Source organism: Drosophila simulans, chromosome X (assembly GCF_016746395.2).
Source record: "Drosophila simulans strain w501 chromosome X, Prin_Dsim_3.1, whole genome shotgun sequence".
Taxonomy (NCBI): Eukaryota; Metazoa; Arthropoda; class Insecta; order Diptera; family Drosophilidae; genus Drosophila; species Drosophila simulans.
Window position 1 is genome coordinate 4541890 of NC_052525.2, and position 27228 is coordinate 4569117.

The 27228-nt window shown below is 42.7% G+C and overlaps 2 protein-coding genes across 2 annotated transcripts in view; both read left to right on the top strand.

The window, feature by feature from the left end:
• LOC6725133 overlaps nt 1-27228 on the top strand; it is a 63341-nt gene that overhangs the window by 27493 nt on the left and 8620 nt on the right. Inside the window, exons 2-4 of the mRNA XM_039297385.1 lie at nt 409-467; nt 25529-25971; nt 26095-26713. Of these exons, the coding sequence (XP_039153319.1) occupies nt 25600-25971; nt 26095-26713 (991 nt within the window). The 5' untranslated portion in view covers nt 409-467; nt 25529-25599. The remainder of the gene's footprint in view (nt 1-408; nt 468-25528; nt 25972-26094; nt 26714-27228) is intronic.
• Nucleotides 6409-8355, top strand: LOC6725132. Its single transcript, XM_002106122.4, has one exon. It carries the CDS (start codon nt 6555-6557, stop codon nt 8154-8156), a length of 1602 nt encoding a protein of 533 aa, XP_002106158.3. The 5' UTR covers nt 6409-6554; the 3' UTR covers nt 8157-8355.

Below are 27228 nucleotides of genomic sequence, written 5' to 3' on the forward strand. Positions count from 1 at the left end.
GGCCAGCTGGCCAGCTCGCCAGTCGTTATTTAACATTAATTTATGCATTACTAGGGCGCTTAAATTAATCAGCGAATGGCAGGCGGGCCGACAAAAGGGAATAGGCCATCCACAGGCGGAAAATAAAATTTTAAATCGCCACCGAAAAGCGCGAGAATGAAGTGCAATTAAAACGGGGAGAAAAAGGAGGCAAATTTACGCAAAGCTTAAAAAGTATTAACGCGAATAAGACAAGGACAAAGCAAGTGCTAAGATGCGGTCATAAAAGGGATAATGTTTTTATCTGGCCAACAAGAAATGGTATTCAGATTTAATGCCTGCTAAAAGGGTCTTATGTACAAACCGCATTATCATTTAAATATATATGTTGTATATATACACTCATTTATCAACCATTTATCTTTGCAGAACGCATACCATTCAACTTCGAACCGCAGAAAGTAACGATTTCGGTCGACTCACTTTGGGTAAGTAAGACTTATTTTTTCAGAACCCACCTGACCCACTTGAGCGGATTTTGCCAGATAGTTTGCAGCCCCTTGGCTCCCAGCTCCACTCACTTAGTTCGCAGAGAGTTCATAACGCCAATTTCGGTTTGCCGTGCACCCTCTTTCAGCTGTCAGTTACTCAGTCAGTCAGTCAGTCAGTCAGTCAGTTGGTTGGCCAGTAAACTGAGCCGAGCTCAGGCGAATGATAAATGGCTGACATTGTGGATTGTAGGCAACATTAAGCGTCGTTGAAGCGCCGCAGATTGCAATCGTTGAGATTCCGCCTTCTTTACAGAGCCACGCCCACTAATCCCAAGGCCGCCCACTAGCCGACACCCGACTGAAAAACCCCAGTTACTTTTGCAGTTTAAAATATACCCTGCTTTTGAGCTGTATTAGTAGATGGATGGGTAAAAACCTTATAAATCTAAGCCACCGAGTCAAAATATACCATAAATAGCATCTTGTTTCAAAATTAGTGAAATTTCTTTTATTTTTAACATATTTTGTGTATATATATATTTATGCATGTACTAAGTGTCCATGAGATGAGTTGGCCAAGTCAAATACCTTTCGTTTGCGCGCCAACTTCGCTCGTCAAAGTTTTTCATGCTATTTTTTTTTTTTCTTTCCTTCTGCTGAAGCCCAACATCTGACCCCTGACCCCTGACCCCTGACCCATACCGTCGACGGTTCGCTCTGACAGCCAGCAGCTTGTAATTTGTAATGTCGAGAGTGCCAGGTAGTGGTTGTTGTTGCTGCTGAATGGTTCATGATTTTCAAATGAAATGCATTTCTAAACTTTTGCGGTGATTTAATGATGTGCCCGGGGTAAGTGGCTCCTGGCACTTGAGAATATGATTCATTTGAGCCATCCGAGTGGCGTATCCATCCAAATGGAGCCCCGAGTCCTTAATTAAGCCGCGCTCGAATTGATTTGAAAACCGGCAACCGATATTGTCAGCGGCGCACATTGAATTTGCGGTTCTAATTAGCTTCAATTAAGTGATTAAAAGCCATCAAACTCGATGGGAATGGGCCAGATCGAAGTTGCCATACAATTCAGGCGTAGCCCCATTTTATTTGGCCGCATTATAAATGCCAATTAATTATGACAACAACAGTAACAAAATAAAGGCAGGGGAAATTGTGACAGATAAATCTGTAAATTGTCATGTGCCACAAGCGGTGCGCATTTGTGCGTTTGCGTGTTTATATCTTTCGGGGGGATAAATAAGTTTATGGATGTGCCGTGCCACCAGCAACAATATTGCGATGACTTTTTAATTAAAAACAATAAAATTGTTTGTCGTATTATATTGATTGGTTAGTGAAATGAATCATCGGCTGCCGAGTTTCTCTTTTTTTGCGCTTTTTACGGTGTTTATCAATTCCGGACAAATGGCTTCGGCCAAAGCCAACGTAAGTCCGATTATCGGTTCATATCAGTGCGTGTATATATTTCGCTATAATGGCCATGGTCATTTTTCGAACGGATTTCCAGCTTATCCCCCAATTGATGAACTGCCAGCAGTTTGGCAAATATTTTGGCCAGCTTAAAGGACTTCTGGAGAAATTTAAAACTATCAGTTTCCGTGTTGAACAAAGCCCTTAATTATGCAAGTAAAACGATTCTATTAAGGCAAGCCTACAGACATAATTTAATATTCTGCAGCAAAAGCTTTTGTAATTTGCAAACATATCTGTATTGAACTGTACTGGCTTTTGCCAAAAATCGAAGCCCTATTTCCCACCCAAAAATAATCAGTTAATTTTCTACGAATTTTATATTTCTTGTCCAAATGTAGAATGTTATACATCGTTGAATTCGTCACAAAATTTCCAACAAAGTGGCATTCCAGCCTAGAAATGTAAAATTTTGAGAATTTTTCGCAAAATTTAATGATGTTACCCCTTACCGAAAATGTAAAAAATTGAGAATTTTTTTTTTTTTGGAAAACAAAAAAAAAATGATTAGGCTAGTTGGTGTTGGTAATTACCAGCACAAAATGGCCATTCTTTTAGTAATGCGATCTTTTTTGGGCTAGTTATGACCAAAATGGCAAATTAAATATTCATATTTTTGCCTAAAATTTGCAGCCCAATTTTTAGCGCAAAAATAATCAGTTTTTTTCCTACAACTTTTATAATTCTTGTCCAATTTTAGAATGCCATACATCGTTGAATTCGTCACAAAATTTCCAACAAATAGGCATTCCAATCTTGAAATATCAAATTTTGACCATTTTTCGCAAAATTTAATGATGTTACCCCTTTCCGAAAATGTGAAAAACGGCGAAAATTTTTTTTGTGAAAATTTGAAAAAAAAAATGATAAGGATTGTTAGCCGCGGTAATTAGCTACACAAAACAGTCAATCTTTGAGTTCTACGATTCTTTTTGGTCCCGTTATGGCACAAAGCTCATTTAATATATTCATATTTATCTAAAAAATGGAGTCCCACTTTTTAACTTTTGTCTAAAACCGAACAGAAGGTGTTTTAAATATAGGTACGATGCGAAAAGTCGATTGCTTTACCATTCTGGATTCCTCTATAGTCTGAATAAAAACATTTTTAGTTTCATTTGATTTTTTAAAACCGAAACTTAAAAGTGATAAGCTTAGTTTGGAGATTCGGTATCAGCAAGCGAAGCCCTTTCCATCTGTTGCTGACACACCGCATTTCCCACTTTCGAGGGAGCTATTCAAATATTACTCATACGCCATGTTGTGCGGAGTGAACAAAAAGCAATGGCCAGTTATTAGCTGGCAGTCCAGTTCAGTACGCTTCACTTCGGTTCGATTTTGGTTTTAGTATTGGTATTGGCATTGGTATTGGTTTCGGCTTCGGTTTTGGTTTTGTTTCAGTACCAAACTGGCCAACAAACAAATGACCGTTTTATGGCCGGCAATCAAACACAAGACCACAAATACTTAAACTTATGGATGTCTGTATATGCCAGAAGCCAGATATCGCCGCCATATGTATGCACATATACGAGTATTGGATGCCTGCCATCATCATCATCGTGGCTTGGCAGAAGTTCCAATTTTTCACAGCACAACTCGACCACAAAACATATAAAAAACACATTCTTATTACAAATCGTGGCGAGTGGTGTGCCAAAAGCAAAATAAAAAAAAAACACGCAAAAAAAAACAAAAAATAGGGAAAGAAAAAAGTATGTTTTCATTCCCATAAGTGAAAAGAGGCCGAAGGGCGGCCGAAAACCCACTGACGCACTTATTTTGCGCTTTGAATCCAATCACGTACCAATTTTCCAAATTTAACCTTTTTGAGCTTGAGTTGGAGGCTCTGGCTGCCAATAAAAACCATTTGCCAGAGTGATATTTATATGGCGGCGTCGATAAAAAAGAGAAAAAAGGCGAAAGAGGAACGTGTTTAAGAAGAGTGCAAGCGAAATGGAAGCGGATAAAGGCTAAAAAAAAGAAGTGCGGGCTAAAGACCGCAGGCCAAACGCCCTTTGAACCGTTTCAATTGACCAAAGGTCAGGTCAGTTCGTAAACCCACCGATTCTCCATAATGCCTTGTTTCAATCCTTCACCATTTTCAAAAAAAATTGAATATAACTCGTAGGAATATTGAAAATCTAGAAACTATAGATATTAACCCTCATTATTTTCACACTCATATTAAATATTTAATTAGTTACTTACTTAGCCTGGCTTTAGTTTCCATAGTTAACAGTTTTCCATATTAATTTCAAATTTTTCGTAATTTGAGCTTTATTATCCAGCTCACTCATTTGCCATCTCTGTGTGCAACTGCACATGGAGAATTTATTAGTTATTTATTAGTTAGTTATTAGGTATATATTCCCTAGTACGCCATACTAAATGCAGTTTTTTTTCTCCGTGTACTACTTATGCTCTTTTCGATTCTCGATATCTGTTTGCTTGGCTCCCATTTTGCCTGTAAGCGACACCATAAAATATTGAACGTGTTGAGCACACACACACACACACAAGTGCACGGCCACTCACACTGCTGCACTTGTACGCTCTTGCACACAGACGTGGGGTGGAAAAGTGGAAGAGTCGATGGGAGGGAAAACGCACTGACCTCGCCAACATTACCAACCCATCGATGCCTTCGATTCTTGGGCTGCGAATGTTCCGCTGAAGGGCCGTCCTGTTGTTTTATTTTTACGCGGTGGCACTTTTGGCTTTTGTTGCCAACATCCTGTCTGACCCTGCCACGCCCCCTTAGCCCCCTTGCCGGCAGCCTCTTAAGCGAACTCAACTTTGACCCCCTGCGACCCCGTAGCGAGTAACGCTTCATTTTCTTTATTTCGGCTGGCAGCACGCGCATTACATTACATTACAACATGGCCGGAATGGGTCCGGTCGATCCGGAGTCCATGTCCATGTCCGTGTCCGTGTCCATGTCCGTATCCGTATCCGCATTCGCATCCTTGTTCTGGAAAATGAGAGAGCGGGACAGCCAGTGGCTTTTCCGACTCGCATTTCGGCCACTCGCTGTTTGCCCATTTCTATTCGAGTGCGAGCGTGAGTGTCAAGTGAGTGTTTGAGTGCTCGGCTTATTCATGGCCAGTTGATTCGAGTGGAATGAATGCTACGCTACTGGCTGTCCACTAAGTAATTGTCTGATGTGAGCTTACGGGCCACAGAATATCCGCCATTCAGTCCGCAAAAGCACTGATTTAACATGGCATTTTTTCAAGGATTAGTAAATAAATGTAAATCTAATATTCACATTAATACAACCAATCCTATTTCACATTTATTAAACATAACATTCTTTTCCTGACAACGAACTACTGGTTTCCCGTTTAAAGCCTTTTTTTCCGCACACTTTTCCGCCCTGTGGCTTTCCTTTCTTTCGCCTTGCGAGCATTTTCCGCAGCTTCTTCATACGGTTTGCTCGATTTTTCGGTACAAATTGATGCCATCTGTTCGACGTTTAATGCCTTTGGGTTTTTGGCCAGCTCCCGGGCCATTTGTCGTGCAACACTTTCAGCGCTTTTTAATGCAGTGGCTGCATAATTTTAACGTTCGTAAGTCGCCTGCATTATCCGGGCCATAAATCGGACAAGAAAGACTTGGCCACGCCCACACCCACTGCTGGACGCCCCTGGGTTCTCCGTGGATGCGGATGCGGTGGAGCAGTTAATTTTGGCCACCGGGCAGCTCAATTTTCACACGATTGGCCCCGGCTCACATCCGTATTAAACCATATCCCTTCAGCCCAACCTACATATATATATATATATATATATATATATTTATTCCTACCTGCAAGCCCACTCACCTGACCCGAAAGCCACTTAAGAGCCATTCAAATTACGTTTCATTACGCTTATTGAGGGGGGCTTCAGCAAGCAAACCTTTTTACGGACGGCAGGTGATCCCGAAAGTCGGGGAGACTCGCACTGAAATTACCACTTGCCAAAGAACTCTAAATAAATTGAGCAAATATTTATTATGTTTTTTTTTTTTTGTAACATTTTCCCATTTTTTTTCTTTTGCATATTTCTTGTAACCAATTGGTTGTATTTGTATATATAAATCTTTTTATTGGGTAACTCCACGTCGAGCAGCAAATGCGAGTGCCTTCAAAGTTTGTGGCTTTGTTTTATGGCCTCGAACTTTTGAATTCAATTTGTTTTTGGGCAGCCAAAAGTTATTGATTTAATTCGTATCTGGGGAATGCTTAATCAAAAATACTCGGATATATGACGTGCAGTAACACCCTGTTTTTCCGACACTTTTACCATCGGAAAATGTAAGGGAAAACTTGGTTGGCCGTCCGTGTATGTGTGCTGCTCGTTAGCTCAACTCCGTGGAGATAGTTTTCCGACTTTCCTTGTTTTCATCATCGATTGGGAGCCCAGTATGTGGCCAAGTGGGCCGTGTAAACGCTGTCAGTCGTCAAGCGATTCAGATCGAACACTTTGAAGCAGTCCAGTTGGGTTTCGTTTCGACAAAACATCAGCACAGAACGTCTAAAAATTTTCTAAGTATTTAATATATTTGTTATGTATATATATCCACTGCAGTAGGTACGGGAATTTTGCGTTTAAAATGGCTTTTCCGAGGGCTAAGAAAAGAAGTAGAAAAATCGAGGCGACGCCAATGGATGAGTACGAAAAAAAGAAAAATCGTGAACGTAAACATGTCTTGCGTCATATATCGCGGGCACCCGGAAAATGTGCCTTGTGTAATCAATTGGTGTTCCCATCGAGCATGCTGCTTCACATGATCCACAAGCACAACAATAGTCCGAATACCGACTTGGCGATCATCTATGACGACCAAGGACTCCGTAAAGACTTCAATCTAAATAGGTTGAAATACGACGAACCGCAGGCGTTGAATATACTCCTGTATGCTGGCACCGAGGGCAAGCCGCAAACTCGACCAGCTCGCAGGTTTTTGAGTTTTTCCAATTACGATCTCCCTCATATTTTCCGTCAGTACGAGCATCATTTAATGATGATCCTAATGATTTGCAAGACGTCTTGTTCCTCCATGCTGCCCGTCGGGAAGCTGAAGAAAATGCGTAATACGCCGGAGAACACCATATATGTTATCTGGGTGATTGGCCCGGAGACCACGAGTCGAATGTTTTATACGCTGACTGCATTCGATCGCAGCTACATACAATCGCGCAGTGTTATCCGGAAAACAAGGAATTTCTTTCTATCGCAGCGTCCGAAGGACTTTCTTTATAACGAGAATGATTACCTGATGCTTCGTCATGAGGAGGCAATGGATTTAATGAGAGGCGAGGGCGACGAACTGTATCAGACACCGTACATTAAGCTGGAACTATTTGTGCACGTGGAGCCTAGTCTGGTTTCGTTACCCACACAATTGCTTCCGAAACCAATGATGTCAGATAAAGTGCGAAAATTCCCATTGTCAAATAAGGCGGTTGATTTTCCGCTCCCTAGAATGATGACGGAACAGCAACTCGAACAGGTCACAAGGATGTCCAGGGAAGGAGTTAAGGCAGACACTAAGGCCGCGGAAGAATCAAATGTCATCTCTGACGATGAAGATAGTGACGTAAAAAAAGGGCTCCTCATATATCTGTACTCAGTGACGATACCTGAGGACCAGGGAACGCAAGAACAAGTCGAGGACGCAGAGCAAGCAACGCCACTCGAGATTGGTCCCGTAGTCACGGCTCCGCACCCGCAAGATGAATTGGAAAGGCACGCAGCCGATCAGGGAGAAGACAAGTGTCGGCAGCTACTGAAAAGCATGGAAGGCTGTCCAGAAGCTTCTTCAAATGAGATCAAAAATGCTCCCAAGGATGTCGCTGAGGAGAGATCTTTGGGCGACAAGGACTTCAACCAGCAATCAGTCAATGAAAGAAATGAAGTTGGTGATGACCAAAAAAAGCATAACGAGTCCTCAGAAATGCAGTCAGGATCACACGAAAAGGCCGAATTGAGTCAAGAAGGTTCACAAAAAAGCTCTGAGATATTTAACTTGGTAAAACCAATCAACAATCGAGTAGAGCAAACTATTAAGGATGAAGTGTTTGATTGGATCAAGGTCGCAGTACGAAAGGTGGCTGAAGAGACGATAACCATGCTACACATAGATTCTGAATTGGAACTACAACCAGAACTAGAGACGAAAACCGGAAATGAAGCCGCGAAGCCGACAAGCTAAAGCGGAAACGGAAGCTATAACTAAAACTAAAGTTCCACCAAAATTCCAGCAGTATAACACATTTATTTTCGTCCGACTACGAAATTCTAATTGAAAAAATCGTAATGTTCCTTCAACCATATTCATTTTTCTTACCAAAAATTTCACGTAACAAATTGTAAGTCTTTCAGTACAATAAATGACCCGAATTCAGCTTGCATACCGAATAAGATTTTTATAAGAGCGAAAATGCTTTCGTTGTTTTCATTGCCATTATTTAAATTCCAGTTTCGTTTCATAGTCGCCACATAAAAATGGTCAAATCCTGTGGAAAGTCTGTGTGTGCGATAAAGGGGGAGTTTGCGGAGGGCTTTTAGTGAGGCCACCAAACCATTGCGGTTATCAACGCACGTTGCACTCAGCAGGAGATTTCATTCCATTCCAGTTATTTAAAATATAAAGATTTGAATTTAAAAAGCTTGCAAATGCGGTGCACGGATAGCAGGTGAAGGTGTGTGCCAAAGCGATTAAATAATGCACTAATAGTTCAGTCCGACATTTATTTAAGCTGCTGCAGGCTTTACACTCGAAACAAAACCTGAGTGCAAATTTAAAATTTTATTCAATGCAAACGTTGGTATCAAAAAGTGGCCAAAAACAATTAAGGTCTTTAATTCAGATGTGCGCAACGAAGGATGCAGACAAAAAAAAATATAAAAATACAGGACGTCAAACGAGAAGATAAAAGTACAGTACCGCCAAACTGCAGGCGATTTCTGTCAAACTGACAGTCGGCTGAAAGGAGAGAAAGAGGGCGCGATAGCCGCCAAGAACGAGAAGGATAGATCGAGGTGAGAAAATCACTGAATGAATCTCATCCGAGAGTTTTCGCACTTGAAAGCGGCCGGCAAACAAAACAAGGACACCAGGAAGTGGGCGGAAAAAGGGGGAAAGGGTGAAAGGGCAGCGCGGCCCGTCCAGAGTTGCCTGCAACTGAAATGTCCGACGAACAATGCAAAAAATTAAAAAAAATGAACACACAAAAAATAGCACCAGACTCGGAAAGGTAAAAAATAAGAATGGCCGGCAACACAAATAAAATGCGAAAATGCTGGGCGACAAGAACAACAAAAGTACAACAACAACGACATCAACGGTGGAAATCTTCTGCTCTGCGGCAGTGGAAAACTTTTGAATAATTTATCTTGCGTTGAAAGGACGTTTTCATTAAAATTCGCCAACGTATTTAAAGTGCGAGATAACTCCCAGAGTGGCGATTATTCAAGTGAGTTCATTTGCCTGCTAGGAATGCTAAATGCGCAGGTAACTCCCCATACAGGAGAACATATACATATACATATATACATTTATATAGGCACACACATAACTCCCGGAAAATGTGTTTCACTGAAAACGAAACTCACTTGTAGGGTACCAACCAAGCCGTACTTTGTACATTATTCTGGCCAACTCAACACATGTTATGCGGTAATTGTTTTATTTTAAACGAGATAATAAATCAACAATAACATCATATGAATACGAGAGTAAGAGTTTCTCTCTGGGATAACAATACCCAACTTAATGATAATAAAATTGCAGAAAATTATAAAATAACATTTAATGATTTTAACGATTATAACTTTATATTTTTTGTATGTGTATTCCTAAATTCTACCCAAAAAAAAAAAGGCGGTTGCCAAACTGCAAAGGGAAAACAAATGGAGAGCGAGGTTTTCATTGGAAAATTGTTTTACATTTCAATTTAATTAAATTTTTTGTGTATGGTCCTAGGACATTTTTTATTCTACGTTGAAAATATGAGTGTACACCGTGTTATTTTAATGCGCTTTCCCTGTTCGGCCAACTTTTTTGATAAATACTGTAGGTTATATGGTTTTGTGTTTTCCATTAAAATGAAACACAAAACATCAAACATTTAAACGTAATTGTACTTTGAGTATTTCCAACTTAAAGAAGCTTTAATTTAGTAATATATTTTATTAAAATCCTGTTATTAATTAGCATTTTAAGCCACCATTTCAATGCCCAGACTTAGCTCCTTTGTATCTGGCAAATGTGTCAAAAGTGAGCCAACAAAAAGCAAATTTCCTGTCTCAAACAGACGCAGCTGAAATGCAGCTAATATAACCGGAAACACAAAAGAAAGTATTCACTTCGGTGACGAAAATCTTCCAAATCTTTCAAACTATAAGCTTTGATAGTGGATACTTCGGTATCATGCCTTTGTTTTTCCTTCACCTTGTACTATAGTTTTTTTTTAAATTATTTATAAATTAGCCCTTTTGGTCTATATGTAAGTGCTAGCTCTCTTGTTGCGCTTTGTTTTTTTTTCGGAGGCTTTTTGTTAACTGAAATATGGCGCTTTCGCTGCTGCATATCTCGCGTAAATATCGCAGCATTCACATGTGCCTGTGCTTATTCAGGCAAAGTGGGTGGCGATGGGCGCATTAACGTTGGCTACAAGCTACAAACTGCACTGGGGCTGGCAATTTTCTTGCGGATCCCCACCGCAGCGCCCAGCCATTTCCATTTTATTCCGCTCCTGGGCAGCGTCGTTTCATCGCGCAATTTCCGCGCAAGTGTTGGCAATATAAAAATAGCGACAAAATATAAAAGTAATTTATGTTCGCCTTTTTCCATATCATTTCTATATGCATGAGTTCGGGCCACTCACTTCAGCTGGGTAGTTTATAAAAATGTATGGTACACCAACCAGCCAACCAACTACCGCTGCCGGCTCATCCTTTTTGTGATATATGAAATATGCATGCTGATGCGCTCGTTTGTATGCGCCAAACTGCATTTAATTTATTAAAATAAATATTTTGCAGTGTTGGATAACGGTGTCTGAGTTATGTCAACGACGATAAAGCACTTTGTGAATGCATCTTGCTTGAGCGTTACGCGAAAATACTTACTTACCTGCTATACGAGTAGTTGCCTATGAAATCAATTATCTTATAGTGTTGAGCAACGTTGTATGAGGCAGCTAAAAGTAAATGAATAGAGCACGTTTAAACAGTGTCCGATTTGTGTTAGTAATGATAAAACACCAGATGCTTTGTCCATAATTGATGACAGGCCTTGGTCGTCGCTTTCAATATGATTAACCAATTGCCGCGTTAAAATTTACATGAAGCGAAACCGAAATTAAATATGTTTAGTCCGAAATCACATTTCATTATAGTGCGGCAATTGCATAATAATGTGGTCAGCCGCAAATAGCAGCCATTATCCGAGTCACCCAGCAACCAAACCCACCCACCTGTTTATATAGCTACCCAACGCGTTTTGTTGATGTCAAAACGCATTCCAAAATACTCATGAATATATCAGCACGAGCATTTGCCAGATTCATTTGACAGGATGTGGCAGGTGGATCTTTGTTAGTACACCCCGAAAGCAAATATAAATGCATATCCGCGAGCATGTATTTGCGTAATCGATTTCTAGTTTTTCATAGCTGCAAGCAAAACGAAACCCATATCAAACCAACAGAATAAAGCAGATATTTTTGTTTTATGTGCAAAATATTTAATAACTTTTTATTTGAAGCCAAGCTACCTGAAACTTTTTCGCCCACAACATGAATTCCATTACCAGCTTAGCAAAAATAATTAGGATGTCCCTTTTGACTTTGTTCAAATATTTCCGGACCAAATTGTCAACTAAAATGATACACAATTTGTGCTAGCAAATGGCCGAGCGGCATATTTTTTTATTGTTCATCAAGTATGCAGAAAGGGAGGGAGATAGAGAGCGACAATAATGGGCCAAGGGAATGGGAATGGAGGGGCAATTCAGAAAGTTAACAAATAAAATTATGCAAACGTCAACGAGAAAAAATTCAAATAAAAAATAAAGGGACAGGGCACAAACAAATTTGCACGACAAGCTAAGGGAAAATAAAATCTGACTCCGTAATATGCCAAAACTGTGTTCATAGTGTAAAAGTGTCTATTTACATAGTCATGCATCATGGCAGAGAGAGAGAGAGAGAGAGACGGAGATATGGGTGGCGCGAAAGAGAGCCACACATAGGGCATGAATGAGAAGGCGAGAGACAGGTACAAATGCTTGGTAAGGAACTGCATACAACAAAAAAATTAAAATATCTATATGGAAAAGTTCATAAATTTTCAAACACCATGCGAGCTGGGAAAACCAGCAAAAGGGAGAAAGAGAAAGAGAAAGGGTGAAAGAGACGCAGCACACAGGGGGACACAGATTGCGGCAAACTATTTGCAGCGCAGCAAAAGTGAAATGCAAATAAATCCCCAAATGCCAGCCCAGCCCAGTCGCAAGTACATGCAACACTAAACAACAGGCACGTTCGTCTTTAGCACCGCTCCAAAGTTTCCATTTTTTTTCTCTCTAGGTGCCACCACCTCCTCACCACCCACCGATTTTCCACCCATTTTCCCGCCTCGTTTGCCGGCTGAGAGATGGCCAAAAAACTACTCGCACACATATGTATGCAAAATATGCCCACCTACACCTACAAAAAAAAAAGTGAAACCAACGGACAGGCAGGGAAAAAAAGAAAACTCCGGAAAATTCGCTTACAAATCGTTGGACAGCAGAGTGCGTGGTCTACGCCATGACTTTTGCCCATTTGCGAGTAAACACTCGCATCTCCAGATTAATACGATTTTAATGTAGCCCACTTTTTGAGCTCCGCTGGGAAGTGAACTGGATTCTGTCCTCGGAAAGTAAATTAAATTTAAATTTGCAGCCATTAAAAGCAGCATTAGAATGATCCTATTAAAGACCAGAGATAGTATATAGTATTTAAATACTAAATATGACATTTATAAGATCTGGCAAAAAAAGAAAACATACCATAAAATTGCTTCGATCCAAACTGACCTAATTTCAGTGATAGTCATCCCCATCCAGTCCCCGGAGATTCGCCAGGATCAAAGGTTCCACGGCTGTGGGTCTCTGTTTCTGAGTATTCCCCAGCTGGAAATCATTGACAATTCGCTGATGTCTCCCCAAAAGCCCCGAGGAAGTGTGGCAAAAGGCACTAAAAATGAGAATGAAAATAAAAATAAAAAAGGGAGCCCATAAATGGCAGAGCAAAAGCGAAACACTGCGGGGTCGAGGGGCTTTTTGGCACACGTGGAAGCATTTTGTCGGACCGGAAGTCGCATAATTCCAAAGCGGAAACAACTAATTTGATTGTATTTAGCACCAGTTGGGGATCAGGGATCCGGACGTAAAGCGGGTATAAATTGCGGGGGCCTTTAAAGGGGGGGTGGGGGTGGTAGTTGGTTGGCTTAATGAGCAACTTTTAGTTGCAATTAGCCAGCAGAGGAGCAGCTGGAGTGGAGAAACATCGAGTCGAGGCCCAAGCCTCAGACCCGGCTACTGCGGTTTTACACATTTCACTTTCGTTACTCGCAAAAATGTGCTAACTTTTTAATGCCCTCAACTGTTGTCCAAAGCACTCCGTGCAACTGGCCGCATATATGTATATATATATATATATATTATAGCGAAATGGAGAGCGTGCAAACTTTGCTGATATCAAAATGAACGACTCGGGCCATAATGCTAGGCAGGTCAGTGGCTGACAGCTGCAAAACTATTCCGAAATTGGAGCCAGGTGAAATGCTGCACAACTTTACATCGCTTGATTAAAAACTTTCCAAAAAACGTTAGGTTAACTCGTTTTAAACTTTGGCATCGCCTTAAAGTTGCAACAAATCTCGCATATAATTAATGCGATTCGAAACAAGGCGAACAATGAAGTATTTGTCTTAAAAGTAAAAGACTATGATGCTATTCAAAAATATACTATAATTTATTGGAGCCAACTGCCACCGATGTACGATGACGAAAAGCTGCTTGCTGCGACAGCCAGGAAAAGTTTACAACTCAATTTGTTGGACATTCCGCAGAACATATCCATAGTTAATGATCCTCCGTGGGGCGCAGTTAATATCGCAAACAACGGGGAAAATGGGGGAAAACTTTTGCGAATGGGAACGGCTGGTGGAAAATGGTGGAAATGATAAGGCGGCGGGAGTGGGGGCTCTGCCGCTTTTCCAGCAAACCTTTTTTGACAAGCGTCGCAGTCATAACTTTTACTGCGCTACTTGTTGTTGCTGTTATAATTGCTCATTACGCTGGCATGTGGCACGCCCACGACCATGCCCATGCCCACGCCCACGCCTAAAAACGCAACCGCTTGCCTTTCTCGACATTTTGCAGCTTTACAGCTCGCCACAATGAAACTTTTTAGTTGATTTTATTATTTTTTCCCCACTTCCATTCATTTTTTTGCTGTTGTTTTGTGTTGTGTTTGTTTGATGCCTTCCAATGGCAGATTTCCCGAAAACCGAAACTTTTCTCTAGGCCCAAATTAAAACAGTATAAGCATGGTCAAACACCGAAGACCCTTAGGTGGTTCAAACATATTTTGCTGGACTTTATTTCTGTTGGGTTGGCTAGCAACAAGGAGCGCTGAGCTAATTAAAATCATTTCATAAATTTGCCATTTCTTCGGGTGCACAGCAAACATAAGCAGGAAAATTCCCAGAAAGTGGCATTGAAAGTGAAATTACTAGACTAGAAATGGGCCCCTATTTCGGCGTTTCACAGCACTGCACGAAAAATGATGTGACCAGATGACGCGTATAAGGTAATAAATTATGAAGTATTTAAATTGCACCTTTAATGTTTGCATCTCTTTCCACTGACCAACACTGGCATTTCAGCCATCAAATATTTTCACCCAGCCAGCAAACACTGGGCTTTCAATGTAAGAACGGTTTACTTAGGTGTTGATGGGAATGTGTTTTGGGGGTGGCTGGGCTATTGGGTGTGGTTTTTCGGTGGTTGGGTGGTTGGGTAGATGGGTGGGTCAAAGAACCGGATGGGCTTTGAGAGCCTGCGGCTGGGACGCGACACGTGCAACGGGCGCGTCAAATAGGAATTCATTAACAAAACGTTACACAAAATTTTAATTAAATATTAAAACATAAAAGTTTGTCGAGCAATATTTTCGGTGGTGCGTTGGCGACAGAATTTCGGCCAGGCCTTGGGGCACTTGAGCACCCGAAAATCGCCTCGAAAGCCACCCAGTTTGGGCAGCAGCATGACAGCGGGCTTTTGTTGTTGCTTTCGCTGCCTTTGGTAATAGAAAATTAAGTTCTATTTATGTGCAAAAGTTGCTCATTAAAATCGAGCAGGCAAACTTTGATTAAACTTGCCGGCCGCTATTATTTCTTCCATTTTTTTTTTCTCCCGTTCCTATACGAGTATACACTTTTCTCTGGGGCAACAGTTTGTTTTTATGCGACAAAACTTGTCGATAATTTAATTAGTAGAATTTCCTAGCCGGACACACAATGGCTGGACAATAAATGCCAGAGTGGCGAACAGCAGACAGCAAATTGCCCATAAGGCTTGAAAGCGGCCTGAGGGGCGTTGGGCGTAAGTAGATGGGCGTGGCACTCCACACGGCTACTCCACAGAAATGCTGTTCGGTTTTGCTTGCGGGCATTTAATGTATCTTTAATTTCCCCTGTGGTTCGTGTCGTACACAATCAGAGAAATATACATACATGCAGACACATATACACACGACCATGTGTGGCGAACATGTATGCATGAGTGTGCGTGTGTGTTTGTGCATTTCCGTTTCCGCTGAATAGTCGTGGTTCCGGTTATCTGGGGGATTTTCTTCAGCTCTTTTTTGGAAATTTTATGCCAGCCCAAAGACAGCTAATTCGCAGAGGTTACAAATTTGGTTAGAAGCGAAGAAGAAAAGTGTTAAAATAGGCATTGATATTAGTAAGTAAGGGGTTTAACTGGCAAAATTGTATTTATCTCCCACATCCGTCATTGCTAACAAACTGAATATTAAAGTGAGCCACTCTGTTTGGCAATCACACTTGACTGAGTCCCCAAAATCCACATTGTCGTCATCGTCGTCGTCCAAAATCCAGATACAAATTGGAATTTCGGACAGAGAGATAGAGGGATATACATTTGATTCTTAGAATTAGTTGCCTTACTCACGACCAATAAAAGCCCTAGACAATAATAACGACTTGTAGTTAATGCCGTCAAGCTAAGAAGTCCTGGGATTTCCCAAGCCGAAAGAAAAGAAGGGCCAGCGAGAGATCGAGATAATACAACCCTTTTTAATTCGAGTTTAAGGCTTTTGGGCCAGCCTAATGACGCCTTTGGGGAAATTCACCATCGACGGTCGATGGTCCAAGGTTGGCAGCCGAAGGAAAAACAAATTCGACCAGTGCATCCAATTAACTGGGAACATAAGACCACTCACTCACTTCTTCATTATACAGAGCTGCCCATTGGGGCCAACACAGAAATCAATGCGGAGACCAGGGAACTCATGAGTCCTTCAAACGGTTGCCTTTTCAGGGGCCCAAATGTATTACGCATGCAATGTTGGGTGTCTTTATGCTACGCTGAACAAAAAATCAGAATCAATCTATAAATGTTGTATGCTCGTATTGTAAGAATATATATTAAAGGATTAAAGAAGTCACAATGCATTAATAACACATGAAAGTGTTTTTATTTTTTTTTCTTCTGCAATGCGGCAACAAGTTTCTCTCAGTGATCAGTTCTGATTCTGAGGTGTGGCTGACTTTGATTTGATTGAGCACAAAATGTACCATTTCTCAGCCTGTCCAAACATTCAACTGCACTCGATGTCCGCTGCGTAACATCGAGGTTGTTCCGGTTTTGAAGTGGTTTTCCAGCCGCCGAAAAGGGGGGGTCTTTGCATAGGGGGGGTTGAGGGGTTTTGGACAGTCCGTAATACCCTGACTAGGCGTGTTCACATGCCACGCCCATTTGACGCACACGGCAAGTGCAACAAGCTGGCAACCAGGACAGCGCCAAAAACTAAGCCAGCTGGAAAGCCGTTCTGCGCATTGATAGCACACCAAATACCCACTACTACTAGTAATAAATGCCATATATATGCTAAGCTGCATTACATATGCTTGCTAAGTGAAAAAAAAATTTAAAATAAAGTTTAATGTTAAAATGGTAGAATAGATATATAGTGAAATGCAGCATACCCTGCACAATGGCCACATGCCAGGGTATGCACTGTGCAATCGCACGACCACGCCTGGACCCAAACTGGAGCACATCAATGGGGATTTATAAAAAATGCAAATTCATTAGAAGAGCCGCCGACCAGGACGAGTTGGCCGACTGAGTGCTGAGATCTCGAGAGCTCGAAAGCTCGAAAGCTGTTGGATTCGGTTCAGTTGGGGGCCAGCAGCTGCTCTACTAATTCCACTGACTTGACACCGGCAAAAAAAGTGCATGCCACAGAAATGGGGCTAGGCAGGCACGGAACCTCGGAACCTCAGACACAGAGGCGTCGTGTCAGCGCCGGGTGAAAGTGCAGCGTCAGGGGCTTTCCGCCCCCCGCACCACAGCACCCCCTTCCTCCAATCTCTAGCACTTTTTCCCACTTTCTCCACGGCGATGGCAGCATTTGGAAATTAAAAAGAACACCAACGGACCAGAAGAAGTCGAAGGAAATGTGCAACCTTTGGCTGCACATATTGACGAAGCTGATGGGATGGCAAATATTCCGCACACACGGATGCGTGGTAGCAACGGCGACTAGGATATCTACTCCAATCTTTGAATTCAAAAAACTCCAAATGCCAAGTTGAATCTATGCTAAGGTATAGAGAAGTGTGATACAATATATTTTAAAAGCGGAAGTGTGATTTACAATGAGAAATAAGCTAGTTCCTTTTACATAGAACTCTATTTTTAAAGATTTGAGATTCTTTGCTAAAAAGATATATTTGTAGAAACAGGACATTTATAGGTCCTTAACTTGCAGAGCCCAACTCTTCCATCACTCTATCGTTTTGCGATTCTTCCAACCTCATTTCTGCGCTTGCTGCTGTGTTGCTTTTACCTGCTGGCTGCACACACCGCATGAGTCCTGATGTCTTGATGTCCTGGTGTCCTTATGTCCTGAAGTCCTTCGTGACTTTCTTACCTGTGCGGTCTCCGGAGCACATAAATCTCAACTGTGGCTGCCATTTGAAGCATCTTTTCAAGAGTCGACTGCGCGAATGGGATTGCGAATAAAATTCAAATTCGCTGCATACTTTGCGGCGCTTATTAAACTCAAGATAAACGCCCGAAAGGCAAAACGAAACGAAAAAGGATTTGTGGGCGTTTATGGAGGCGTGGCAGACCACTAATAGCAGCGCCTTGTTGCCACCGCAAAGCATGCTTTTCGGTTTAATGAAGCAGCCGCGGATTCAGCAGCAGATTCTCCGAAACTTGTGAAAACTCTTTCGCGGCAGTCATAAGTTCAATCAACATCAAATTTAATTAAAACGCTAAAAGCATCCGCCCACGCCCAAATGCAAAGTGAGAAAAAAGTAGCCAGCCAAAGAAAAAGCACCAAGACTGCGTGCACTGTGAGAAAAACAGCTGCTCATGACAATAAAGTCAACGATTACATTGGTTTACAAAGCAAAGATCGCTGGCAAACGAAAGGTTTCATTAGAATTTTCGAAAGTTTCGTATATTTTGCTCAGTGTACTCGCAATGGCCGGAGGGGGTCGACACTGGCGAGAGAGAAAAGAGCGAGCATTAAAACGGAAATAATTGTGGTCTGGCCGGAGACCGTCGGACCGGATATGGCCAGATCCAGGGGCGTCTGCTCGGAGAGGGGGCGTGGCAGTGGTAGGTGAGCCGTTGCAGGAGCAGCGACATTTGCAACACTTTTGGTTTGTAATTAAGTAGCCAAATGGCAGACAGACAGCCGAAGGGTGAGAAACAGAGGGAGAAGGGGGTCGAAACTTTAGAGAGACTGGTCGACCGAAAGAGGATGTTAGCCATCCGCAGCTAATCATAGTTACACAAATGCTTATGGCGGAATTAACTTGGCCGCCAACGATGAGAAACAATTGAAATCGATGGTATGAGTCAAAGAGATTGCAGAAATTGAACAAAAAGCATTAAGTGGGCAAAAAGGGGAATTTTAAAATAACACTAAGTAAAAGATAAGCCAGCAGTTAATAGTTAAGTGTGGAAATATTAGCACACAAATCCAAGAAAAAAACTTTCGAAATTCCATTCTCCATTAGACAAAGTTTATTCCCGTGTTGCACAAAGGAATTTAAATTTTAAAACAAAGTGCTCGGCAATTTCATTAAGTATAAATTAAAACAACTAGACAGCCAGACCAAACGAATGGCTAACACGGAAAGGAAAACTTTTGCAGACTTAAAAGCCCTCGAAGGTTAATTCTCAACTTGTGTTGGCCGTTCTTTTTTTTTCAGCCAAAAAAATGTAGAAAAACTAAAACAGAGGCCCAAATACAATTATAAACACATTTGTCTAACCATTTTTGCACTTTTATTCCTTTTTTGCTGGCCCCTTTGGCAACTTTAGTGGCATGCTCACTTTCAATTTGGCCTTCATGTGAGTGCAACACACGTGAGTGTTGTTGCAACAATGGAAGAGGACAAAAAACTGAAGAGGTGCGAGTGCGAGGGGGCGAGGTGCGGAGACAGGGACAGCAACACGAGCACAGAGCAAATTGTGTAGAAGAAATAAAAGAAAAGTGGGAAATGCAGACAGACTCTGTTAGTGGCAAACTTTTGCCGCTTTGCAACACTTGAGCACCAGCACTCAGCGAAAGAGACGGCTATACGGCGTCAGAAAGAGAGAGAGCGAGAGATCTAAATGGGGTTAGAATGAGAGGGCGAACATAGCTTATCCACCCACACATGTGAGTGCGAAACTAATTTAAAAAGTAATTTTTACTTCCGGCATTTACACAGCTGCACTAAGGTAAAAAATGATGATAAAAAGCTTACAATGTGCAACGCAAAACTCATTTTGTTGCTCAGATATTTTGGAAAGTGCACAACAGATTTGCGTTAACTTTCGCAATAAATATTAAACAGGCCAGATTTTTGGCCAAAGCAAGTGTTTAACTTTAATAGCAGCTCTCTGCACAAAGATCAATTGGCAATCCTATGGGTGAATCACAACACATTCTGTCATCAAACAAAGTTACACTATTTTCGGTTCAAACAATTTGTAAAATTTGTAACTTTGGCAACAATTGCAGTTCAGATAATTGCCTGCTCCTTGCGAATGTCCCTTAAACGGACTTCCTCGTTTTCCAGCTAAAAATCAACACGGCGGTCTGACCGTTTACTTTCTCAACAAAGCCAAATCAGAGTAAATAATAATAAACTAGCCCGATGGCAACAACAGCTCGCCCCTTGCCGCTAAATCAGACCACGCCCCTACCCACGGGCAACCGCAACATCGACAGCTGCAACAACATTACGTGCAACAACAAATGCTTATTTAGTGCTGGCAATCTGTGTTCGATGTGTTTCGATTGTTGTGGCCAAGGGCCGCAGGTGAAAAGTGGGCGCAAAAATGGGTGGCACGGAAAGGGGAGTGGCATTGATGGGTGGCAGTGCTGGCAAACAACAAAAGTTGCCAAACTCAGCAGCGGAAACTTCAGGTTCAGTGGTCTTTTTTGCCAAAGCAATTAATTTACTAAAACTATTTGCGATTTGCACGTAAACCAATTTAAAATCAAAGTCCAAGTAAATGCCAAAAACAAATGATGAATGGAGTGTCCTGCGGTTATGCCTCTATGACACTCAACCAAAAACTCCACTTTGTAGTAAAATGTGAAAAGTCATTAAATGAATAGCCAATAGAGAACCAAATTGGGTCAGCGTGTATAACTTGTATGGGAATTTAACACTTAGTTTTATGAATAATAAATATTTGATAACGCATTTTTCCCATGTGCAATGACAGGCACTCAAAAGTAAACACCATAAATCCAGTGAGCGGGCAATAAACGCAATTCATACATAAACGAATATACATCATAAATATCAATGGGAGAGACATCAAGATTTGTCATAATACCGGTTAGGCAATGATTCCCGGGCTAATAACAGATCTAATGCCAAAGCAAACGCTGTGAAATGGCCAAAATATATATGTATGTATATATATAGAGAGCACATAAAGACGACAATGTGGCCATAAAAGCTAAAGCAAATGCGAAAGCAAAAGACAAGCAAACACACTCGCGCACTCACTGACATTTCATTTCATAAGCCCGGCATCTTAATCTCGAGGCATAAACTCGTTGACACCCGTTGTCACACAACACACACCACCCAGCACACCTCCCCCTCCCCGGATGAAGGAAATGTCCTTTCTTCTTTTCCCAGGGAAAGTGCCACCCCCCTTTTTTCGCCCACGGTCGTGTTATCCATGTTTGAAATTAATTTTACTCACACAAAAATTCTCGCGCGCATACAATTTCATTAAGCAAATATTTTTGTGTCGCCCGCCAGCGTTACCTACGCAGACACGCCCACTTTTCCAGGCGGGGCCACGCCCCCCGCACGCCCACACAGCCCCTTGGGCGCAAAACAGAGCCGCAACAAAAGCAAATCAGAAGGCGTTACCAAGGCCACAGAAGGATGTGTTGAACTTGGTATTTTCACGCACTTGTTTTGCTATAACAATTCCCAAATAAATGATATGGAAAAATAAAATAAAATAAAATAAAAATAAAATTAAGAAGAAAATGTTCTAAATAAGTTTAAAAGCAAGAAAATGTTAAAACTATACAACAAATTTGGCAATGAACAATTGCAGCAAAGTCGCAAATCAATTGATAATTTACTCTAGTTAAGTCGCATAAATTCACATTTAATTATGTGATTTTTTCAGGATCCTTTGCGAAGGACCAAACGGATTTATCTCTTCAATTTTTTGCCTGCATGTTATCTTAATTTTTTTTTTTTTTTTTTGTTGAGTTAACGACGCGCAGCTTTTATACGATTTTAATGCCGCTAGCGTTTCCACAAGCAACTGAATCATTGCGCTCATAAAACGGGGCATATAACAAATGATAGTCGAGGCCACGCCCACTGCGACTGGCTCACAAAAAAAAAAAAAGAATAAGCCAAAGTAAAAAAGACAGCACAATTAATGCATTAAAATAAGGACGAGAATGCGAAAGCAGAAGCGAAACATTTGCAGGGCCAATAAAAATGGCATTTAATGACGCCTGCAAATTTTCGAGCCTCAAATAATCAGCATAAAAATGAGCAAAAGTGCTGAATATAAAATTAATTGAAATATCTCAGCGAGCAAAAGAGACAGCGACGGAGATAAAGGCGCATTAAATATATGAAACAGTACCGAAGTCAAATGCCAGGGATTTTCCAGCGCCAATTGACATGCGAATTTTGATTGCGAGTGCGAATTAAATGCGAAATGCTTTCAACCGATAATGAGGCAAACAAAATGCTTAAAGCATTACCAAAGTACCAAAAGTAATCCATATCGAAATCGAATTTAAAAATCGAGAGAGGCGTTTCAAAAAAATATACCCCAAATTATCTTCAAGTTCCGCCAACAAAGCGTTGAATTCTGAAGTCCAAGCAAAGGCAGCACTCAGGACGACAAACCAATTAAGGCGAAGGACACAAAAGAAGGAAGTGGGGTAGGCTGATGAAGTAAGCAAAGAGAAATGCGAGTGGGCAAAGTGGAATGACGACTGAGCGAATCAGTTTGCCCATTCCGACCAGGATGTTGCCCATGGCCAGCTTATTGGCTCAGTTGGAGCCGGCACGATGGTATTTCCCCAGATCCTCGAGATCCCCGAGATGCCCCCACCTTCCACTTCCCACTGTCCATGCCTCCATCCATCCATCTCAATTTACTGCGTGAGACTTTTGTCAACGCACGGCGAGAAAATGAATGCCAGCCATGGCAATGCCGAGCCCGAATGGAAAAAAGAAAATGGGGAAAACTGGAGCTGGGGGCAGCGAGCTGAGTAGTGGGGCCAGCGGACTAACAACAGTCATTAGGTGCCATCGAATTTGTATCACAACAATTCCATGGTTACAATCGTCTGGTTAAAGTTGCAGTGTACTGCATTTAAGCCACTTACCGCACATGAACTTCCGCTTACTGATTATTTATACTCATTAACAGAAGACACCATATGCCGCACTTAATTCTTTTAAGATCGTATACTTGATTTCAATACGTATACGCAATGTTGCCACTGCCATGCATATTCTTCAGTGCAACAAGGTAGAGAGGCGCAACCAAACGGAACACGTTGCAAAAAAGTGTTGCCCCAAAAAGCAATTTATACGGGTCTGCGCCGCTTTCTACCGCTTTCTCTCACTTCCCTTGTTTGATAGCTGAGGCCACAGTGTTGCACTAGTGTGCGTGTGCGTGTGTTTGTGTGCGTGTGTGTGTGTGTGGGCAAACATAAACAACAGTTACGCTCGAACAACGAGCAAAGTTGCATTTCCGCTGTAACCGTTTTCCGCACAGGAAATGCGTTCGACGCGTGTTTGAAATATTGGGACCGAAAGTCGCAGCCCTGGATTTTCCGCCGCCGGGCTTTTCTCCTGCCTTTCCCCGCCGCCCCCTCCCCCACCAATGCCGTGCCGCCCCATTTTTGCGGTCAACTTGGCCAGCGGGCAGTGATTTCGCTGCCCGTCGGTTCTTCGCAACCAGTTTTCATCTCATTTGAGCGAGCATTTAATGTTCAGCCTTCGCGGGCTGGCAAACTGCGCCAGAAAATGAGTCTTAATCCCCGCGATTTTCCACCCAAAAACCATCTACGATCGCGAAACTTTTGGCGGGGAGCGGGGTTGGTTTTTCCGCAAAACGGTTTTGCTGCTGCATGGCAAATCATGTGTAATGGAATTAAAGTCGCAACAAATTTGCACTGCCACTGTTTGCAGCAGATTGAAATTGAAAATAACAATAGTTAACAAAGGGAACTTAATAGTTGCCTTTAAATTGTTTAATTTTTTCTTTTTTTCATAGCATATATTATATTTAATATAATATATAAATTTCTATTAAATGATTTTCTTTTCTCGACTATTTTGTACTAGTTTTCAAGTATTCCCAATCGAATCAACTTGATTGCCACACAACTTTCGCATTTTTCGCATATATGTACATGTGTATGCTGGTTTTCTCACCTTGGCCACTTGTGACTTTGATTCAAGATTTTTGTGTTTCCCATGCTGCAGTTTGCCCCTTGGCCGAGATTCTCACCTCGCCCAAAGTGAAGGTGTCCGAGTAGGGCCACGCCCCCTGCCAAGTCCGCCCTGCATACGAAATGCGCAACACATTGGCTGCACTTGAGCTGAATTCCCTGCGCTTCGTGTTGTTGTTTTTCCCACCTTTTGTTTTGCCGCCGCTTGTCTTAGCCACTTGACGCCCTTTTGACCGCCTTCCTTTCGCATGGAAAATAGCGAGGAAAGCGTTGGAAAAGCCTCGGGAACGTGTTGGTGGGCCGTGTTTGTTGTGTTGCACAGAAAACAACTCAAGGGCCAAGTCAAATATGCTGTCCTTGTGTCCTTGGGCGCGTCCTTAATTGCCGCACCTTCGTTTGCCTGCTCGCCTTCGGGCGATTTGTTGCGCATATCCTTAAAATGCTGCATAGTACATGGTCTTAAGTTAAGGAATTTTAGCAATTTAGTAAGCTAGTTGTATTTGAAATTCCAGGCTAATAATGTTCTTCACCTCAATAGTTGGTAGCAAGTTTTGGCCATTCGAAGTGAAAACTAAACAAATTCCACGCTCCCCTGCCTCTCAATCAAAGCGAACTTCAATCGTCGATGGCAGAGTTGATGATTGGGAGCGTAAGCTGCTTAGGCTTTGCCCATGGAAACACCCATCGAATCAACCCAGTGAGCCACGCCCTGCGAACCGTCAGTTTTTGGGCATTTTGGCAAAAGCGATTAATTTCGAGTAATTGCAACTTAATGAAAAGCATTCAATTGTGCAAATTAATGGGAATGTCTTCAGCATTCTGATTTGTGTGTGTTTTAGTGCCTGTTAATTATTGCTTTGATGAACCGCACTCAACTGATTCAGCTTCCACCTGCAAAAGGCCCAAAGTTCCGGGTATTCCCAATACCCAAATGCGATTTTCATCTGCGGCACTTGCGGATTTTGGACGGAATTGTAAGCGATTGCCTTGGCCATCGGGGCGGAATACCAAATCGGTTTATCGTATCTATTTGCCTATTTTAGCAGAAAATTATGTCAAGCAATTCGAAATGCCGAGCTAAATGGCTTAGAGTTTAGCCAGTGTGTGTGTAGCTCAAAACAAAAATGGCAGCAAGCCAATTGGATGTCAAATGTTTATTCAAAACCGCAAATGGGAATGCAATTAAATTATTTATAACATTTTCGATGCAACTCAAGTTGAATGCATCCCCTTTTTAGAAACATTTAAGACACAAGATCAATCCATTATCCCAACCATTAAGTTTGGCTTGTCCTTCTTCAATCCGCAGCTTGATTGATCGTCTGATTGATTGATTGAACCGCGAGGCAAGGACCGGGCAAAACAGCGACCAAATGCAAGATGAACCCGGATCAACCGATGTCAATGCAAAACGGGGCGCCGCCTCCGCCCCCCTCGCAGCTGACCGCCCACACAATCGCCGCGTCCTCCGTCACCGCTGCCCCGCCCACCGGCTCCATGGCCGCCCCCACAGCCCTGCACTACGGCAGCGGAATGGGTGGGGGCATTCCGCCCACTTCGTCCGCCGGCGGCACGGCCGGCAACTATGTGTCCATCGGCATCCTGCCCAGCATGTCGCCCGCCCAGCTGCCCCCGCTCCTCCTGCCCGCTCCGCCGCCAGCGACGACGACCTTCAAGACCACGCCCCTGCTGCCCATGCCCACGCTCGAGGACATTGAGGTGGCCAACCAGACGGGCGGCCAGAGCGGTCAAGTGAGTAGTCCACATCGAAACTAATTCCATTTAAACCGTATTCTCGATAAAAGTATTAGCTTTTCAAAATACGACATCTCTGTATAATTGCGCACTTTTTTTGACATCTGTGAACTTTTGCAGGTGGTCGTGTCCTTGGCCCAAACTTCGATGGCGCCGCCGGGCATTTTGAAGTACCCCACGGCGGGTGGCTATGTGAGCGACATGATGGCACCGCCGCCCAGCCTGCCGCTCTCCATGTCGCTGCCCCATCCGCCGCTGACCTCCATTGCTGGCAGCACCGCCGGCAGCAACAACAGCAACATCAGCGGCAGCAACATGAGCAGCAGCAACAGCAACTGCGGCACGCTCAAAAGCAATGCGAAACTGTTGCCGCTCCAACTGATGGCCACGCCCCCCAGCCGCAAGGAGCCGCTGACACCCGCCCATCCGCAGGCGGCCTCGATTCAGGCCCAGGCGCAGGTGCAACACCAGCTGCAGCAGCAACACCAGCAGCAGCAGCAGCAGCAACAGCAGCAGCAACGGCAGCGCAAGCGGCAGGGCTGGTGCTCCTGCTTCAGTTCGGGGCCAGGTGGTGGCCCCGCCGGCGGTGGTGTTGGTGCTGGTGAGACCGGAAAGACGCCACCCGGATACGGAAGCAAGGAGAAGAAGAAGAGCCGCAAGGCCACCTCGCAAACGGTGTGGTCCGCCCTGCTGACAAACCTGGGCATCTGCATGCTGCTGCTCGCCTACACACTTCTGGGTAAGCGCGAATCCGAATTAAGTTGGACTAATTAATTCAATAAATTAGCGAGCGAATTTAATTTAATTAATTAGGCAGAGTTGCCATTTCAACCACTTGTGCTTAGGAACTGGAAATCGATCATTTCAAGATACATCAATTGAATCGAAGCTACAAATTTAGATACATAGCGTAATTAAGGGAAATACTTGCTGGTGTTTTTGAATGACATATATATAGTATGTTTGGCTATAGTTTCTTGGCCCGAAGCAGCTGCCCCACTAGCCAAGTTGGCGGCACTGTGCGTGACAGGCACTCACATATCATTTGTATCCGCTGTCTGTTTGTGCCAGTTGGCATTTCATTGTTGCGGCCACCCTAATTAACGCGGCATCTTCTTTCGGCCACGCGCCCAGCTCATTTGCTCCTTTTTGCGGCGCGTGTGTCATATACAGATCTAGAGATACATTTTCGGATACAAACGCGGATGCGAATGCGAATGCGGATGGGCTTACACTAGTGGATGGCGTTACTGT